This window comes from Salvelinus namaycush, chromosome 22 (assembly GCF_016432855.1).
Source record: "Salvelinus namaycush isolate Seneca chromosome 22, SaNama_1.0, whole genome shotgun sequence".
NCBI lineage: Eukaryota > Metazoa > Chordata > Actinopteri > Salmoniformes > Salmonidae > Salvelinus > Salvelinus namaycush.
In genome coordinates this window covers 26,684,960-26,706,418 of record NC_052328.1, presented here as the reverse complement: position 1 = coordinate 26,706,418, position 21,459 = coordinate 26,684,960, and the positions used below count along the sequence as shown (strand labels likewise).

The following is a 21,459-nucleotide window of genomic DNA, read 5'->3' as shown; positions in this document are numbered from 1 at the left end:
TGGTCCTAGGCTATGGGATAGTTAAAAGGACAGTGCCAGAGGACCTGAGGAACCTACTGGGTACATACCTTAAAAGCATGTCTGAAATGTATTGGGGTGCACAATCGTGGATTGATTTAAAAACCAATAGAAGAATCTTACAATGAATTCTAAAACTCACAGGCAGCCAGTGCAGAGACCTTAAAACCTTTGTAACGTGTGCTCTCCGTCTGGTCTTGGTCAGTACCCATGCTGCAGCATTCTGTATGTTTTGCAGTTGACCAATGGCTTTCTTGGGTAGACCAGACAGGAGAGCATTACAGTAGTCAAGCCTGCTTGTAATAAAAGCATGGATGAGTCTCTCTGTATCAGCACGAGAGAGAAACGGTCACACCTTGGCAATGTTCCTCAAGTGGTTTTAAAAGCTATTTGTCACATTCCTAATGTGGGATTAGAGATGGAGTTCAGAATCTAAAATAACACCTAGGTTTTTCACCTGGTGTTTTATTTTTATTGCCCGTGAATTAAAATGTCCAGACAGATTCTCTCTCTCTGTGCTTTGGCTCCAACAATAAGTACCCATGTATTTAAATCACTAATACAGTCTAATAATTTATCCATGAAGCTAAAATCCTCTGGTGACACAGAAATGTTAAGTTATGTATGGTCTACGTAACAATGGAAATCAATGGTGTGCTTTCTGATAATGTTGCCATGGGCATGTCACTATCCACCACTCTCCATAGGAGCCGTCTTTACCGTGGAATCGGCACGGTTTACAATTGCACTGCCAGGACTGATCTGTGAATTGCTGTCTGATTTACAGGGTGCGTAAACTCCCATCACTACTGCTCCAAGCCACATACTAAAAGAGACTCGGACACACTCTGCAAGCTAAATAACTTACACATTCTGCATTAGGGAAATGTGTTATGTTCGTGTCCATTTGTGTGTCTATATGAATGTGCTTAGACAAGCAACCCAACTCAGATCTTTTTTTCAGATCCAAAGACCAATTAGTGGAAAGTGTGTGTGTCCGTGCGTGCGTCTTTGTCCTTGTGCGAGTGTGTTTGCATGTGTGACATGAAATTATTGCGAATAACTGCAAAATGTCTACATTTTTCCAATAATTGAGAAAAAGATGGGTTAAAATGCCCTGCCAGATGATCAGAAATTCCGTAGAAGAATGGAGAGAGAAGGTAGAATATTTGATCAAATAAAATCACTTTCAAGCATCAACCAAGCTATCTCAAACACAATTCAAAACCATTTCACTTTGCATATAATCTAATAAAAGGGACATGCAGTAATTCATGTTTTTATAAATCAGACAGTGCACACTTATTAGATCTCATTATTTTTGGAGTGGCACCATTAGTTTAGTCCAGTTAAGGGACGATCAATGATACGTCTCTCCATGCTGCAGTATCATTGGTCCAGCCAGGGATGGTAGCACTGTTGCCGTCCCAGTCCCTCCCTCGTGGAGCCCCTATAGGCTGCAGCCTGCAGCACTGGCTTGGCCATTACAGGCTCACAGAGACCTCTGAGCTCCTGACTGGTCCGTGGTCAGCCCATCCGCTCATTCAATCCTTGTGATATATGATCTCCAGAGCACTGTGTGACCTAATGCACTTGGGTAGAGGAGGGGTAGGGTCCGTCCCCTTGTGTTAGAAGCGACGTAAGCAATAAAGTAAGACATTGTTTAAGAGGCTAATATGTTGCAGTCATGGTTTTGAAAAGGTTATTTTGTGCAATCAAAGTTCCTTTAATAGTTGACATATGTAAAAAAAAAAAATGTTTTGAGTGGCATACTATGTAAAGCTTCCATATTACACCAGTCAGCAGAATGAGTCTGAAATAAGATTCAGACAATAGGAGAGAATACTGCCCAGGGAACCGTCTCACAGCATGAGGTCTGCGAAAACAATATTAGAATTTCAGTTTGCTTCCCACACACACAAAACAAACACTGTGACACTTGTGCCATAAACCAGGGTTTCCCAAACTCAGTGCTGAGGCCCTAGCACTACACAGCTGATTCAAATAACCAACTCATTATCAAGCTTTGATTATTTTAAAATCAGCTGTGTAGTGCTAGGGCAAAAAACAATACGTGCAACAAGGGGGGGGGGGGGGGGGGGGGGCAGGATGGAGTTTGGGAAACCCTGCTAAACAAACAGTCTGCCAGTGTGTGGGACTAAGATTTTACTCATATCCTCAGAGACTGTAAGCCGTAAGTAACAATGTAATCCTTAACTGACCCCGCCAACTGATCTCATAAACTGACCCCACCAACTGCATTGTTGTACAGATGCACAATTGAGAGCATCCTGCCGGCCTGTATCCTGGTATCCTGCCGGCCTGGTACGGCAACTGCACCTCCAGAGGGTGGTGCGGTCTGCACAACACATCACCGGGGGCAAACTACCTGCCCTCCAGGACACCTACACCACCCGATGTCACAGGAAGGCCATAAAGATCATCAAGTACAACCATCCGAGCCACTGCCTGTTCACCCCGCTATCATCCAGAACGCGAGGTCAGTACAGGTACATTAAAGCTGGGACCGAGAGACTGAAAAACAGCTTCGATCTCAAGGCCATCAGATTGTTAAATAGCCATCACTAGCACAGAGAGGCTACTGACTACAAACAGGCTTGAAATCATTAGCCCCTTTAATAAATGGAACACTAGTCACTTTAATACCGCTTACATATCTTGCATTACTCATCTCGTATGTATATACTGTATTCTATACTATCTATTGCATCTTAGCCTATGACGCTCTGACATTGCTCATCCACATATTTATATATATATATTCTTATTCCATTCCTTAGATTTGTGTGTATTAGGTAGTTGTTGTGAAATTGTTAGATTACTTGTTAGATACTGCTGCACTGTCAGAACTAGAAGCGAAATCATTTCACTACACACGCAATAACATTTGCTGAACACATGTATGTGACCAACACAATTTGATTTGATTTGGAACTACCTGAGGAGGCAGAGGTGAGCCAGTGGTGATGTTTCCATGGGTACCACTCCAAGTAATTCTGGCTTCCCTCTCCTATGGGCTTTCTGCTGGATGAGTTCTGTTAGCTCAGTGTGTGTGTGTGTGTGTGTGTGTGTGTGTGTGTGTGTGTGTGTGTGCGCGCGCGTTGGCACGCTCTATGCATAGAGATCCTGTCTGCGAGTGGAATTTAGAGAGAACCCCCTCCCCCTCCACTCATTTCCCCACAGGCAGAATAGCAGGTCAGCCCGTGTCATATTGGCTGCTTCAGTTGTCAGCTTGTTTTGTGCAGCAGTGCTGAAAGAGTGACGGCCGATGCGAGGGAGAGTTGCTGCACTTTGCACCTTCCCTTACTGCTAAGTGAGCTGTGACACCCCTCAAAGAGGTTGTAAAAAATATCTACACAAACCCTTCAACCCTGTATCCCCGGTCAAACATCCTCAGCATCTCAGTGCTGTCGTCTGCAATGTGACAACAATATGACAGATGTCAAAATGACTGGAACCACACCAAATTCCAAAAGCATTTGACAAATATGGAAAGTAACAGCATCCCCAAATCCTCATTAAAGTTTTCACGCACCAACCTTATAAACATTTGAAATCTGGGAATGTTGTTTAGCATGAAACTATGAGCTGTTTCATGTCATGACTAAATTTAGTCAGCAATTTAGTGATATATGCCTTCACAGCAATCTTTCTTTAGTGTAACTTCATCCTCAAGCAAACAACCCAGCACCACAGCAGCACTGCCTTCCCCTCAACGTTATACTATACATCCCAGCCCCCAACTACTGAAGAGCCCAAATCCCTCACCTATTTTCAATGTCTTCATCAAAAACTACAACCCAGTGGTGTTGTGAAGTACTTAAAAGGCAAGCAAATCAAATGTACAGTTTGCACTGAGATCAATGACCTCTCAGCTAAGCATATCGTACGTACATACTGTAGCATCAAAAGCTCAGAGAACAACACTGTTCACAGCACAACACTGTTCACAGCCAAAAACACATTCACCTGTTTTAAATTTCAAAGTCTCATTGCGAGCTACAACAACACAACCCCACGTAAGCTGACACATGAATGTGAGCTAAAAGATGACACGCCAGCTGGCAACGTTCCTAGTGAAACAATAGCTGCTGACCTCTCTGAAATGATTTGGCTTTCTTTGAGTGAGTAGAACTCACCTTCATGATGCACCCCTGCGTCGACAGTCCTCTCCGCAGCACACGTGTGTGTGTGTATGTGTGTGTGTGTGTGTGTAATTGTGTGTGTTTGTTTTCTGGGCAGGAGCCTGTTTCCGACAGGGCAGGGGAAGCTGTCCCCTCACACGCTGCTATTCCTGTTGGCTGGACAGGGTCCAAATGAAAGGTATAATGTAGAGTGTAGAAACAGGAAGCTACTGAGTCCTGACATGCTATCAATCTCTCCCTCTCTCACACTCTCTCTATTTATCACTCCATTTTCCCCCTCTCCTTCCCTTTCCCTCACTCGCTCGCTCTCCCTCCTGTATCTCTTCCTCACACTTCTCCACCCTTTAGTTGTAAACACAGATCGTGAGATTGGGAAAGATAGATGGTCCATTCTCCTCACCCCTCCTACCTTTCATGATCCTTCCCCCTCTTCTATTCCATCCAATACAAATCCACTCCAGCCATCTTCCCCTCCCTCTGTTCAAGCCATACGGAGTGAGAACCTCAGCCAGAGGCAGACCGGTACATCTGGGCAAAATCACAACTCCTTTAGCTCCTCAGTTCTCACACAAAGTCAGACACAGACACACTATATAAATTGATACACGCATATGCATGAATAATATTAGTTAGCTCACATGAATCCAAAGGAAATTGTAGTTGACAGGTCTGTAGTAGATAAATTATAAATCCTCAGCGGGTATTAGGAATTATACACACACTGCACATGTGTAGATTACAAGCAAGTTATCCACAGCAAAGGAAAGACATTGAACACTATAGGTGGCATGAAGTGGCGAACTGACAGCAATGTTTTCAAATTTCACATGATTACAATATTACCAATAGGATAAGTACCTACACAGAAATGTATTGCATAGATGAACATTTGAAGCCACCATGATGACAAAAGAATAACCTGTTTAAAACCAAGGTGCATTTGAATATTACAGGATTATGGAAACCAATCGATTACATTTATACCATTGTGATAGTGACGCTGCAGTGTGTTAGATGTCAGAAAAGACTCCACTGGGAACAGACATCAATTCAACGTCTATTCCACGTTGGCAACATAATCCTCCAATACTGTGTACTGAATAAACATTAAGCTACAATCACCAAGATATTGCAAAGCACATACACACACACTTCTTTGGTATGACCCATGGTATTTCCACAGTCTGATTTAATTTTCACCTTAATTAAAATGATGAAGAGTCAACCTTCCCTGCAGCAGTGTTATAACACACAGCCACCAATAGAGGGCAGTCTCTGCACACTGTTTTCCTACAACACAGGCACGATCTACTGTACAGTGTACATGTATCCCATAAATATAAACATGTCAAAGCTGCCATCGACTTCAATCACCAAACAGAAGTAAATAATCTGTGAGGGTGTCATCTTGAGCGTCTGGTCAAATCCATAGGTGTCTAATCCGTTTTCTGTCTAGCCACTGCTGTCTGTCTAACAGCCCATCTTCTCTGACTCTGTTCGTGTTTGATTCATCAGACAACCTGAGCTGAATTATCCGATACATCTGCCTCTGCTCTTTTGTCTGCTTTCTGAAGTTTATAACTGTAGTCTGATGGGTACTGTTTGTAAATAAGTAAGGGGGAAAACTTTTCAATACAGAGGATCAAAACCTAATAACTTAATCTTCTTCTGCAACACAATGTTTTTCCTCCTGAAGAAGACCGTTACTGAGTGAGTGATGCATTTCAAGGAACTACTTGGTTCAGTTTCTCCAGGTAAACACATTCTGAGGTAGTGAGGCGGCTTTATCTGTAAAAAAATCGGATCAAACAGCTGCTATCATTGTTCGTTTTAATTCTTTGTTTTTCAAGCTGTCATGTCTGGGATTGGAACCAAGCATCGTAATAACCATGGCTTTGTTTTGCTTCATCACATACTCTTAAACAGCTATATGACATTGTATATAATATTGTAGTTCAAAGGCACGATGGTGCAGTAATCTGCTTTTGTTTCTGCTGGCTGTCATCTGTGGAGGGATATGCTTGCCAGCCCCCCCTCCCTCTACCCCTCTCAGGTAGTAGTATACAGTGTGCCTTTATCCGCACTGCTCATAGCCAATGATCTGAGTTATGGCTTTCCTGGCCTTGGGCCTATAGAATGTCTATTGTTCCTCTTCTCTGCTGCAGTCAGCTGGGTGCTTCATTATCCAGAAATGCACAGTACACTGTCCAACACAACACAGATCAGATAGCACTGACCAATAGAATAGAACTGCAGTCAGTAATAAATAGTGTATAGCACACTAAGGCAGAACAGCAGCAGAGCAGATCAGCAGCTGGCTAGATTGGAAACTCCCAGTCAAAATATGGTGCTGACCATGAAAAGCCTATCAATTATCATATCAGGACAATTCAATCAAAAGTGCTGGTTCACATGAATTTACATTTGTGAAATTTCAAGTCCATCTACAAATGTTGAAGATATTATTTCCCCCCCCAACAACCATCACCATGACTGCTAACAGTATTTCCACTGAGGTCTAATTATCACACTTACATAAAAATGCATTTGAAACAATATTTCAGGGTGTGAAAATATATAATGGTAATGGGAGGGGTGGAGGTATGGTGGGATGTCGGAGAAAGAAATGTACGAGTGATATGTGTTGCAATTGCCTTTGCACAATTTCATTAGATTTGGATTTAAATTAGATCTGAGACACTACACAATTGACAGCCCCAATTAATCTTATACCACTCCCCGTCCCTCAGTGCCTCCTAATGTTCCTAAAATGATCTATATGAATCTCTGAAATATAAAAGTAAAAAGGACATTTTTTTTTAGCAATGGTCCTGCAGTGAAGCGATGAGAATACTGTCACTGGTCAGGATTTAAGGTGGTGTTATCCAGCAGCAGATCTTTACAGATACACTCTTAGAAGAAAAGGGTTCCAAACTGGTTCTTCGGCTGTCCCCATAGGATAACCCTTTTTGGTTTCAGGTAGAACTCTTGGGTTCTATGTAGAACACTGTGGAAAAGGTTCTACCTGGAACCGAAAGGGTTCTACCTGGAACCAAAAAGGGTTCTTCAAAAGGGTTCGCCTATGGGGAGAGGCGAAGAACACTTTTAGGTTCTAGACCGGAGCTTTTTTTCTAAGCTTGTACATCCAGTCGTTAAATTGCTTTATGAATGAGTAAGAGGGAGAATCAGAGATAAAATAATGTTCTTCCAAGTGCACTTTCTACTGTCAATACAGTATAGAAACAAAAACAACCCAAAAATATTTACGTCTGATAAAGAAAACAATATCAACTTTTGTATCTATCCATTTAGACTTTGCCAAGCAGAAGATGACCAGGACGCTGTTGAGAACAATATTCTGGTAACTTCAACAATACTGATAATAGTAATGGTCACCACGTCAACAATACTGATAAAAGTAATGGTCACCACGTCAACAATACTGATAAAAGTAATGGTCACCACGTCAACAATACTGATAAAAGTAATGGTCACCACGTCAACAATACTGATAACAGTAATGGTCCCCACTTCAACAATACTGATAACAGTAATGGTCCCCACTTCAACAATACTGATAAAAGTAATGGTCCCCACTTCAACAATACTGATAAAAGTAATGGTCACCACGTCAACAATACTGATAATAGTAATGGTCACCACGTCAACAATACTGATAAAAGTAATGGTCCCCACTTCAACAATACTGATAAAAGTAATGGTCACCACGTCAACAATACTGATAAAAGTAATGGTCCCCACTTCAACAATACTGATAAAAGTAATGGTCCCCACTTCAACAATACTGATAAAAGTAATGGTCACCACGTCAACAATACTGATAATAGTAATGGTCACCACGTCAACAATACTGATAAAATTAATGGTCACCACGTCAACAATACTGATAACAGTAATGGTCACCACTTCAACAATACTGATAACAGTAATGGTCCCCACTTCAACAATACTGATAACAGTAATGGTCCCCACTTCAACAATACTGATAATAGTAATGGTCCCCACTTCAACAATACTGATAACAGTAATGGTCCCCACTTCAACAATACTGATAACAGTAATGGTCCCCACTTCAACAATACTGATTATAGTAATGGTCCCCACTTCAACAATACTGATGGTCACTTAGCCGGCAGTACAAATGCAGATTTCAGAAAGCTATGATTAACAATGCTATTACGAAAAACAATGGGGAACTATCTACAGTTATGCATAATACACATGGAAGTTCAATGCCTTAAGTGCAGAGGGGATTTGAGTAAATTGGGTATATTAGGCGAATGTGTCTGACATAGACGTTAGATAAGTCTACAGGGAGGAATAAAAATAGCATAAATAGGAAAGTATACCAGTTTCATTTGACCAGGATGTTGACAACTGTGCCATACAGATTGCAAAATAGTTGGGAAGAGATTTTTGATGTACCGATTCCATGGTACAGGGTGTATGAGTTGATATATAAAACAATGCAAGATTCAAGACTTCGTGCTTTTCAGCTAAAATTATTATATTGGATTCTTGCGACCAACAAAATGTTGAATATTTGGGGCATAAAATCATCGAAGCTCTGCAGATTTTGTTGTGAGGATACAGAATCAATAGACCATTTATTTTGGTATTGCCCTCAGGTAGCCTGTTTCTGGTCTCAGGTTCAGGAATGGCTGAAAATGCATAGCATTGATCTAAAATTGACCCTAGAAATAGTATTGATAGGAGATCTGGAGAGACCGGGTCAGTCAATTACTAATACTCTTAGTAAAAGTATTTATCTTCAACACGCAATCTATAGATTCTATTCGATTAGATAGATTGAAATTGTACGTTAAATATCATAGCATAGTTGAAAGATATGTGTTGAGTAGAAACACGAAGTGGGTGGCCAGCAGAGATAGATGGGATGAGCTGAGGGAAGCTGAGGGTTGGTATGTGGAATTGGAGACACTGTGTGAGAGAGAGAATGATGGTCAAAAGATAAAGGGAAAAAAAGTCTAAATAAAACATAATAAACGTACATTTGAATGACACTAAGTGGTAGTGTTTTTACAACTAATGCCGGTTTGCCCGAGGCTGATGCCGTGCAGGTGTTCGTTCACATGCATATACACACACTCTCATTCAAATAAACACATACAAGAACACACACATACATGTAATAGTGCCAGACATGCACACAAACATATACAGTTGGCATTGCTGTTATGATTTCAGTTGTCCTTGATGTCCTTTGTTTTAAATGTATTATTGTAAAAAAATGTTTTGCATTGTTGTTTGCTGTTTTCTTCTGTCTTTTCCTTTTTTTCTTTAGTTCTTCTCTTGGTTGTTGGTGCATTGGGGGGGTTCTTGGGGGTGGGGAAAGGAATTAATTGTATTTTTCTTCTTCGGAGAGGGGGGGGGGCTGTGGGAAAGGTCTCGAATGGTTGAGGGACAGCTATTGGGGAACTGTGGGGGGATCTTGGATGAATCGGGTTTCACAAGATGGTGATCCAGAAAAAGGAAACTATGACATATATTTTATATCACCATCATGCACACATAAGGATGGCTCTGTTGCGGAAAGACTGATACATGTTTGATAGTGTCTTGATGCTGTATTGTTTGTCCTTCATGTTCTATTACTTTAATGTTACCCCTTCCTTGTGTCTTTTGTAATAAATAATTATTGAAAAATAAAAAAAATAAAAATAAATCTACAGGGTCAAGTACTTGTGTGTGTCTGCGATTTGGAAATGTCTGGTGCTTGAGCAGGTCTTGAGGGTTGCGGCTGAACCGTTACTGAAGCGGGGTACCCTATAATGGTTTACCGGGTCAGACCTGACAGTTGAGATGATGCATATGGAGAATATACAACAACCTTCTGTATTAACCTGACATACCATAGAAGTTGGCTATCAGGATAGCTTACTATTCCTATTGATTTCATTCAAAATAGCTGTTCAATAGATTTTGAAATCTACTGTAGTTTTACTTATTGTTTTTCATGATAATAGTGATGCATCTTACAAGTCCCAAAAAACATACTGTATGTGCATAAAATGGAGAGCAAAAATTCCTCTTATCACAACGACTCTTTACAGTAGGCTAAGTAGGCCAATTTACAGTAGGCTAAGCATTATACTAAGTAGACTAAGTAGATGAGCAATAGACTAAGTATACTTTATAGTACAGTATACTAAGTATACCTTACAGTAGAATTACAGTAGACTAAAGTATACTGTACATCTACTTATAGTACACTAAGTCAACATGGCCCAGCTGCCCTGTCTAATGAGCACGTACACACACGTGCGCACGTAGAAAACCACAAGCGAACCCGTGTCATTATCTCGATGCAGATGCATGCCTCTCCCACTACTGGAACGTCATTGTTTTGTTGAACAACTGGAAAGTATAAGTGCTGCTAAAGGAAAGTCATAATAGAATCACCTCTGGCATTCCAACCAATGACCGTTTGGTTACTGGCCGAACATTAACTGCTAAGCTACCTGCCGCCACTGGCACATCATTACAGAAAGTGTTTATGTGCGTGTCAAATAAAATTGTATTTGTCACATGCTTCGTTGCAAAACAGGTGTAGACTAACAGTGAAATGCTTACTTACGGGTCATTTTTCAACATTGCAGACTTAAATATGCAAAATTCAACCAAACAAAATGTAATACACGAGGATAAATACACAGTGACTAAAGAATAACGAGTAAAAATAGCATGGCTATATACAGGGAGTACCAGTACCGAGTCGATGTGCAGGGGTACAAGGTAATTGAGGTAGCTATGTATACAGGGCCTTCGGAAAGTATTCAGACCCTTTGGCTTTTTCCACATTTAGCTACTTTACAGCCTTATTCTAAAATGGTAAAAAAAAAAAAATCCTCAGCAATCAACAAACAATACCCCATAATGACAAAGTGAAAACAGGTTTAAGATTCTACAAATGTATAAAAAAAAAGAAACAGAAATACCATTTAATTGATTGGACATGATTTGGAAAGGTACACACGTCTTTATAAAGGTCCCACAGTTGACAGCACGTGTCAGAGTAAAAACCAAGCCATGAGGTCGAAGGAATTGTCCGTAGATCTCTGAGACAGGATTGTGTCGAGGCACAGATCTGGGGAAGGGTGCCAAAACATTTCTGCAGCATTGAAGGTCCCCAAGAACACAGTGGCCTCCATCATTCTTAAATGAAAGAAGTTTGGAACCACCAAGACTCTTCCTAGAGCTGGCTACCCAGCCAAACTGAGCAATCGGGTGAGAAGTGCCTTGGTCAGGGAGGTGACCAAGAACCCGATGGTCACTCTGACGGAGCTCTAAAGTTCCTCTGTGGAGATGGGAGAACCTTCCAGAAGGGCAACCATATCTGCAGTACTCTAACAATCAGGCCTTTATGGTAGAGTGGCCAGACGGAAGCCGCTACTCAGTAAAAGGCACATGACAGCCCGCTTGTAGTTTGCCAAAAGGCACCTAAAGGCTCTCAGACCATGAAAAACAAGATGCTCTGGTCTGACAAAACCAAGATTGAACTCTTTGGCCTGAATGCCAAGTGTCGCGTCTGGAAGAAACCTGGCACCATCCAGTCGGTGAAGCATGGTGGTGGCAGCATCATGCTATGGGGATGTTGTTTAGCGGCAGGGACTGGGAGACTAGTCAGGATCGAGGCATAGATGAATGGAGAAAAGTACAGAGAAATCCTGAAAACTTGCTCCAGAGCACTTAGGACCTCAGACTGTGGCAAAGGTTCACCTTCCAACAGGATAACGACCTTAAGCACACAGCCAAGACAACGCAGGAGCGGCTTCGGGACAAGTCTCTGAATGTCCTGGGGTGGAGTAAAAAGAGTAAAAATAGCCAGTACATGAACCCGATCGAACATCTCTGGAGAGACCTGAAAATAGCTGTGCAGCAACACTCCCCTTCCAACTTGACAGAGCTTGAGAGGATCTGCAAAGAAGAATAGGAGAAACTCCCTAATTACAGGTGTGCTAAGCTTGTAGAGTCATACCTAAGAAGATTCGAGGCTGTAATCACTGCCAAAGGTGCTTCAACAAAGTACTGAGTAAAGTGTTTGAATACTTATGTAAATGTCATAGTTTTAAATTTTTTATACATTTGCAAAATAACTTTTAAACCAGTTTTTGCTTTGTCATTATGGGGTATTGTGTGTAGCGTGACGAGGGAAAACAACTATGTAATCCATTTTAAAATAAGTCTGTAAAGTAACAAAATGTGGAACAAGTAAAGGGGTCGGAATACTTTCCGACTGCACTGTATGTAGATTCTCACAAATTGTTATGGTACCATGTAAATTAAAGCTCAAAGCCGCCAGCATCACTTCCGTTAGACCATAACATTGAGGCCCTTAGCTCTTCTTTTAGGCTTGACGATAGCACCCTCTGCTGTATCTGTGGCTATAGTAGCCAATGTGCCACATACAGTCGTGGCCAAATGTTTTGAGAATGACACAAATATTAATTTTCACAAAGTCTGCTGCCTCAGTTTGTATGATGGCAATTTGCATATACTCCAGAATATTATGAAGAGTGATCAGATGAATTGCAAAGTCCCTCTTTGCCGTGCAAATGAACTGAATCCCCCAAAAACATTTCCACTGCATTTCAGCCCTGCCACAAAAGGACCAGCTGACATCATGTCTGTGATTCTCTCGTTAACACAGGTGTGAATGTTGACGAGGACAAGGCTGGAGATCACTCTGTCATGCTGATTGAGTTTGAATAACAGACTGGACGCTTCAAAAGGAGGGTGGTGCTTGGAATCATTGTTCTTCCTCATTCAATCATGGTTACCTGCAAGGAAACACATGCCGTCATCATTGCTTTGCACAAAAAGGGCTTCACAGGCAAGGATATTGCTGCCAGTAAGATTGCACGTAAATCAACCATTTATCGGATCATCAAGAACTTCAAGGAGAGCGGTTCAATTGTTGTGAAGAAGGCTTCAGGGCACCCAAGAAAGTCCAGCAAGCGCCAGGACCGTCTCCTAAAGTTGATTCAGCTGCGGAATCGGGGCACCACCAGTACAGAGCTTGCTCAGGAATGGCAGCAGGCAGGTGTGAGTGCATCTGCACGCACAGTGAGGCGAAGACTTTGAGGATGGCCTGGTGTCAGGAAGGGCAGCAAAGAAGCCACATCTCTCCAGAAAAAACATCAGGGACAGACTGATATTCTGCAAAAGGTACAGGGATTGGACTGCTGAGGACTGGGTTAAAGTCATTTTCTCTGATGAATCCCCTTTCCGATTGTTTAGGGCATCCAGAAAAAAGCTTGTCCGGAGGAGACAAGGTGAGCGCTACCATCAGTCCTGTGTCATGCCAACAGTAAAGCATCCTGAGACCATTCATGTGTGGGGTTGCTTCTCAGCCAAGGGAGTGGGCTCACTCACAATTTTTCCTAAGAACACAGCCATGAATAAAGAATGGTACCAACACATCCTCCGAGAGCAACTTCTCCCAACCATCCAGGAACAGTTTGGTGACGAACAATGCCTTTTCCAGCATGATGGAGCACCTTGCCATAAGACAAAAGTGATATCTAAGTGGCTCGGGGAACAAAACATCAATATTTTGAGCCCATGGCCAGGAAAATCCCCAGACCTTAATCCCATTGAGAATTTATGGTCAATCCTCAAGAGGCAGGTGGACAAACAAAACCCCACAAATTCTGACAAACTCCAAGCATTGATTATGCAAGAATGGGCTGCCATCAGTCAGGATGTGGCCCAGAAGTTAATTGACAGCATGCCAAGGCAGATTGCAGAGGTCTTGAAAAAGAAGGGTCAACACTGCAAATATTGACTCTTTGCATCAACTTCATGTAATTGTCAATAAACGGCTTTGACACTTATGAAATGCTTGTAATTATACTTCAGTATTCCATAGTAACATCTGACAAAAATATCTAAAGACACTGAAGCAGCAAACTTTGTGGAAATTAATATTTGTGTCATTCTCAAAACTTTTGGACACGACTGTAGACAAACACTGGACAATAAGGTTCTGTAGTGTTGTCATGGTCTATTCTTGCTCTGAAATATCAAAACCAATGCTTGCCAAGCTAAACTAAAACTTTATCCTCATTTCTCTTTCATCTCCCTGATGTAGCTCCTGGCATGTTCCCCAGGCTGATGGTTTAATGTGTCTGTACAGTACATTGGGATTTTCTTGCTACTGTCAGTTCAGATGTAAGAAAAACTCAATCACAATGCATAAAACATCTAATAAACCTTACATTTATTGAAGACATTTTTTATGTTTGAATTAAACTATGATGATAACGAAACAACAGTTTCACTCATACCCTTGGTAGAGGAGAAAGTTTGGAAGTAAAAGCTTAATTGGCAAGTCTACAAGTTGACATAATGGTTCTTGTCATTTCAGGTCATAACTAACACTCTGATAGTTGGGGGATTGAATGTGGGGTGAGTGTGGTACCAGCAGAGACAAGGTTGTGCCTTAACTGTCCCTTATCTTTAACTCTAACAGACATTGAGGAAACGGGCGAGAAGGCAGCCTGTCAGACCTGGCAGTTGATTCGATTAGTTTTCCTGTCACAGCTAGGGGTTTTTCAATCTCTCCCTAAGAAGAAAACCGCTCCGGACACTCTGCACCCTGTTGGGAGGCTGACTACCATTTGCCATAGTAGAAAGGTTCTCTTGCATCAATACACTCAACCTGCAAAGTTCAAAGGCACTATAACTAAGGCAATGTGTCTTACATCTTTAGATCAAACACTGCTCACATACAGCTCTGCTTCTTATTAAACTAGAGAATGCCTCACCCATGATACCATTCACCTAGCTGCTAGTCTGTTTTCCAAGAAACAAAACAGGCTACTGATTTATTTGTTTAGATCCCCAATTAGCCGTTACTAATGCAACAGCTAGGCTACTCTTTCTGTAATTCGACACATCGAACACGAATTGAGAATGATTATTCCTGCCACCAGTCAAATCTGTATAAACAAAGCAGCTCACAGCTACACACTTTGAAATACAATTTTCTCTGTTCAATTCAACTTTGAAGTAGACTTCTCTGATGCGATTCTGGAGACCAAAAAATAATAAATGAACCGGTTTCTTCTAGGAGTCCTAACTCACAACAGATAACTCCTCATCTCCATAGGTAACTGGAGTATACATCACTCATCTGACATGGGAGTGAGACAATTTGCCCAGCTGTGTTCTACTAGTGGAAACTTCCTGACAGGAGGGGACAGATGCTACTGATGTTGAAGGATGTTTTATTTGAGACTTGGCATTCTCAAATTCCTTCATATGAACATTGACCAGGGGAGTTTAGCTAGAGGTCATACCCAATATAATTTGACATATCAAACACTAGATTTGTTATAAGAATGATTATTTCTGCCTTTAGTCAAAGCTATATAGACGAAGCAGCACACTGCTATTATTCTACCTTTATTTCAACAAGGAACACAGACTGAGACCAAGGTCTCTTTTACAGCTGGGCCCTGCGTATACATGTTTACACATACAGTTTAGGTACAATAATTAAAAAACTAAACAAGACAAACAAAACGATCACAGATAAAACATTTTTTTTTTTTAAATACAGCAACAGATTTCATTTACACATAGGTTATTCTACTAACAGCACAAGAACTTGCATTACCCGAAACAGTTACAAGCAATACAAAAAATAAAAATGCTCCAATAAATATTTAAAATGGGCAAGGGGGACAAGAGTCTCAAGTTTAAGTTTAGTCTGCAGGCTATTCCATAGGCAAGGAGCGTAACAGGAAAAGGCAGCCATACCCAAATCTGTGGAAATCGCATGGGCCTCAAGTGTAATCCCTGCTTGAGACCTGGTTTTAGGAATTATAATGTTGATGAGTGATGATAAATAAGAAGGTGATTTATTCAGAAGTGCTTTATAGACAAACACGAGAGCATGTTGTTCTCGTCTCACAGACAGCGAAGTCCAACCCACATTTTGATATAAAACACAGTGGTGAGTTCTGTAGCTAGCACCCGTAATAAACCTAAGTGCACATAAGTAGCATCCAGCGATTTAAGTGTTGATGCCGTAGCATGCATGTAAATAATATCCCCATAATCTATAACAGACATAAAAGTAGCTTGCACAATTTGTCTTCTATTTGTAGAGGACAAGCATGTCCTGTTTCTATAGAGGAAGCCTGGCTTGATTTTTAGCCGTTTACAAAGTTCGTCAATATGCATTTTAAAAGACAGTTAATCATCCAACCATATCCCTAAGTATTTATATGCAGAGACCTGATTAATTCGAGAACCATCTAAGCTCGTAAGTGCAAGTGTATTTTCAACCAACTTTTTGAACCTATTAAAAATCATAAAATGTGTTTTCTTTGCATTTAAAACAAGTTTCAGCTGTATAAAAGACCCTTGTAATATCTTAAAATCTGTCTCCAATAGTGATAATGCTTGGTCAGCTGTTGAAGCGATAGAGTACATGACAGTGTCATCAGCATATAAATGAATTTGACACTTTCTTATCTCATCACCGATATTGTTTATGTAGAGAGTGAACAGTAATGGACCAAGTATAGAACCTTGTGGGACCCCTTTAACCAACTCCAATGGCTCTGACTAGATGCCGTCGACTCTAACAGCCTGACTTCTATCCTTTAGATAGTCATGAAACCAACGACAGGCATCCAGTCCCAGTCCTATTGACGACAGCTTACCCAAAAGTATTGCATGGTCTACAGTGTCAAAAGCTTTAGATAAATATGAACAAGGCGGCACAGTACTTTCTATTATCTAGGGCATTAGTAATATAATTTACAACACGTACAGTGGTCGTAATAGTACTGTGTTTAGGTCTAAAGCCAGATTGATTACTAGAAAGAGTATTGTTAACAGTTAAAAAAGATTGTAGTTTCCTATTCACCAGTGACTCTAGAATTTTAGCCAAACAGGAGAGCTTAGAGATGGGCCGATCATTATCCAATTCACTACCATCACCTCCCTTCAGGAGTGGTAAAACAAAAGCTGTTTTCCAAGATTTAGGAATCTTTCCTACGACAAATGTTTGATTAAAAATATGCGTCACTACACCAGCAATAATAGGTTCCGCACACTTGAGTAAATATGGATCCAGATTGTCAGCGCCTAATAATTTCTTAGAATCTATAGCAGATAGTGCAGATAAGACCTCATCTTCTGTGACTTTTTGAAAATTAAAAACCGGCTTACTGTTTTCCACATCAGCTGAAGGCCGAGGGACTGAAACAATAGACCGGTCAGGATCATGTTGGCCATTTTTTCTTTCAAAAAGAAAACCAGCAGAAATAAAATGCTTATTAAAAACATCACAAATTTCAGTTCGGTCACTGATGATCCCAGATTTCGATGTAATTTGCTTCGGCAGGGAAGTCAAGGAGTTTCCTCGTTTAAGTGAGTTGAGTTTTCCAGAATTTAGCGGGATCAACAGCAGACTTTGTCATAGCATCAAAAAATACCTAGATTTTGCCTTTTTTATTCCTCCGGTCCATTTATTTCTCAATTGCCTAAAAAGCAGCCAATCAGCTGTTTCACCAGTTTTCCTCGCCAAGGCCCATGCTTGATTCTTTTGCTGAAAAAGGATTTTCAAATCACAGGAGAACCAAGGATTAGTTCGATTTTTTACCCCAAGTCGCTTTAACGGGGCGTGTTTATCAGCCACGAAGGTAAAAATTGATGAAAAGAGAACGCGGTCCATCTTGCAGTTTACGGATAAAAGATACCGACACCCAGACGAAAAACCCCATAGAGCAAGCAATGCAGATTTGGAAGCACACTGGCTAGGAAAAACTCCCTGGAAAATGCAGGAACCTAGGAAGAGAGGAACCAAGCACCGAGGTGTGGCCAGTCCTCTACTGGCTGTGCCGCGTGGAGATTGTAAGAGTACATGGCCATTAGGACCAGATCGTTCTTCAAGACATTCAAATGTTCATAGATGACCAGCAGGGTCAAATAACCACAGTGGTTATAGAGGGTGCAACAGTTCAACACCTCAGGAGTAAATGTGAGTTGGCTTTTCATAGCTGAGCATTCAGAAGTCGAGACAGCAGGTGCAAGAGAGAGCGAGAGATGTGATATTCTGATATTGGAGACAGCAGGGAACTATCCAGTAAAGGAAAAACAGAACCTGCTTCTCCTGGAATTCCTAACCAATGATATATATATATATATATATACACACACACACACACACTAGATGACTGACAGGGGGTGCTGTGTTGAAGCCACCACACCTCCATCTTGACACCCCCCCATCGTTGTAAAAAACATTTTGGAAGCTATATAAAATGCATTTATTAATATCTACATTTGTTTTTTCCACATGTTTTTCTATTAGACACCTTAATGCATACTTTGAAAATTATATTATGTGAACTAAGCATAAAAAATAAAAGAAATCCTTAAAATTAAATGTTTCTATTATTAATGTTACTGTCCACACAACAACAACAAAAATACTTAAATACATGTAATTTTGTCCTTGAAACATGTAATTGAAATACTGAGGGTGGCAGGTAGCCTAGCGGTTAGAGTGTTGGGCCAGTAACCAAAAATTTGCTAGTTTGAATCCCTGAGCTGACAAGGTGAAAAATCTGTTGATCTGCCCTGAAGCAAGGCACTTTACCCTAATTGCTTCAGGGCCACATCAATAATGGCTAATCCCATGCTGTGACCTCACTCTCAGAGGGTGTCTCAGGGTGTGCGGGATATGCAAAAAAAAAAATGCTATTTCACACCACACACTTGAACAGGTTACACACTTGTACATTTGTGAAACAGGACAAATACAAGCACTCCCTATTTGACCTTTGAATTCCATTCATTCCTATGGAGGAGTGTCAACCTGTGGCTTTAAACCCAGCATGATCAATCCAGGGTTTATAGACATCATTGGTCCTAACTCATACAGATAACTCCTCATCTCAGTGCAAAATAAACTCTCACTATGTGGTGTGATATGATGGGTTCAGCAGGGGTTCACCCACACAGTCCACTGAGTCCAGGGGATACTGATAGAGAAGAACATCTACATTAACACCACGCCATTTACAATCTTCACTGCTTTATGTCAACAGCAAGCATAGCACCTCTACTGCTTCATGCCACAGCACGACTCTCCCGAGCAATTTCCCCAAGCCTCTTGGCGCTCGCTGTTTATGAGTTTCCGAGTTCTCCTAGCAAAACAAAGATTACACCCCATTCCCACCTTTCACAGTTGATTTAAGATGAGTGACGGTTCATGACTACAGATCTGTTTACTTTATCCCTCGAAGACTCAAGTTTCACCAAAGCAAGGTGTTACAGAATACATCATCTCAAGTGTTGTTTTGTTGTCGGAAATTAGCTCTTCTATTGCCCTGTTCCGAATTCAGTAAAACGGCATACTTTATTGCTCAAGACATACTTTACTGTTTCTACAACTTTCTCTGTAGAAAAAGAGTGAAACTCAGAAAGGACACGGCTTCATCAAACCATTAAATTGGTTTTGGAGGGAGGGGTAAGAGCTGACTAACTGGGTGCTGTGACAAGACAGGCAGCCAGGAGGAGTGCTGCAGGTTTTGAAGAGGCTGAAGATGCAGACTCTCTCCTCTCCTCCTCTTTTCGTAAGCAGTGAGAGCAGACAGCTGGGCTTGGAAAGCATCACATATAAACACGGCCCAATCCCTTTGAACCATCAAATATTCAACGCATCATTTCCAGTTCAAACTGCCGGCCGCAGGCTAGACACTAGGGTAAAAATTCACTGGACCATATCTACAGGCACATTTGCATTTTTATAGATGCCTTGATATAATATAAATAGAAACCTTTTAAGACACACTGACTGGAAGCAAGCCAAGAAACGAGCTTTTCTTTGTCGGACTCATATTGACCTCCTTCAATAAGAAGAGCACTTTGAAGCATTACTTACAGATAAATCAGTTTTGGTTCATAGTACGGCTACGAGGAGAACATCTTTCCTCTCTATCCTCAATAAACTCATCTACATTAGGCTCAATCCACTAAGAGCATCAACTGAGCACAGGGAGAATTTACATACAGTACAGTCTGACTTTAGCGTACCTTCCCTTGTCGCAAAACATTCAGTGGTTGCAGCAGCTTATCCAATAGACTTCTGGACCCTAACTTCTACACTGTAAAGAGTAATTAATAACACAACACCAGTCTACAGCAATAACGTTCAACTGTATAATTTACGTCAGAAAATGAAGTCGCTACTAGAGCAGATAAGATCATTCAGCAGGCAATATATAACAAATAACCACTGGAAATGCTAACACAAAACACTCAAGTATAGAAACAACCAGATAAAAATACATAATAGACAACAACTTGCAAACAGATATAGAACAGCCATGAGAAATCTATAGATTTCACAGTTACAGCAACTTATTAGACAATGATCCCTTGGCTTACATGTTCAAGTTTTTTCTCTTTCCTGCGGAGCCAGACGCCTGCAGAGTAATCCTGCTGCTGGACGGTTCTGTATATGGTATTAGCGGGGACCACTGGGGGACCACCCCCTTTCAGCTGGAGCTCCATAAAGTCCCCTGACAGCAGCTTGGCTCATGGCAGGTTGGGCTGGAGAAGCCCTCTGCTCAGCCCCCTGGAGTGGGGCTCCACCCTAGCTGTATGACTCAGGGATCCCATGTGTTGTGTTGCTGATGCAGCGTGACGGAAGAAGAAGAGACCCCCGTCAGGATCAGACCCCAGTAGAGTCAACAACACTGCCGTCGGTGCTGGCCAACCTGGTCTCAGAGCATTTAGTATTATTCTGTATGTAAATCTGACACTCCATTTAGTATGATATGTTTAGTTTGGTATATACTGTATATATATTCATTTGTGGATGTCCATCACCTGTTTTGTATGATATTACGTATTACAATTAGTATTATATGTTACGAATCTGCAAAACGTTCAATATGTTACAAATTCACAAAACGTATGATATGTTATGGATTCTAGCTAGGTGGCTACTGTTAGGTAGCTGGCTAACGTTAGCTAGGCTAGGGGTTAGGGTTAAGGTTAGGTTTAAGTTTAGGAGTTAGGTTAAAGGGTTAAGGTTAGGGAAGGGTTAGCTAACATGCTAAGTTGTTTCAAAGTAGCTAAAAAGTAGTAAGTATAGTTGAAAAACTGCTGATTAGCTAAAATTGTCCGTGATAAGATTTGAACTCTCAACCTTTGGGTTGCTAGACGTTTGCGTTATACACCTACCCATCCACCCTATTTTTGT

At 41.1% G+C, this 21,459-nt stretch overlaps 1 protein-coding gene across 1 annotated transcript in view; it reads right to left on the bottom strand.

Annotated features, from left to right (window-relative positions):
* The window catches only part of LOC120017809 (inactive phospholipase D5-like), a 76,804-nt gene extending 56,039 nt beyond the window's left edge, over positions 1–20,765 (bottom strand). The window contains exon 1 of the mRNA XM_038960779.1: positions 20,640–20,765. Within this exon, the coding sequence (XP_038816707.1) occupies positions 20,640–20,765 (126 nt within the window). The remainder of the gene's footprint in view (positions 1–20,639) is intronic.
* Positions 20,766–21,459: the final 694 nt, after the last annotated feature.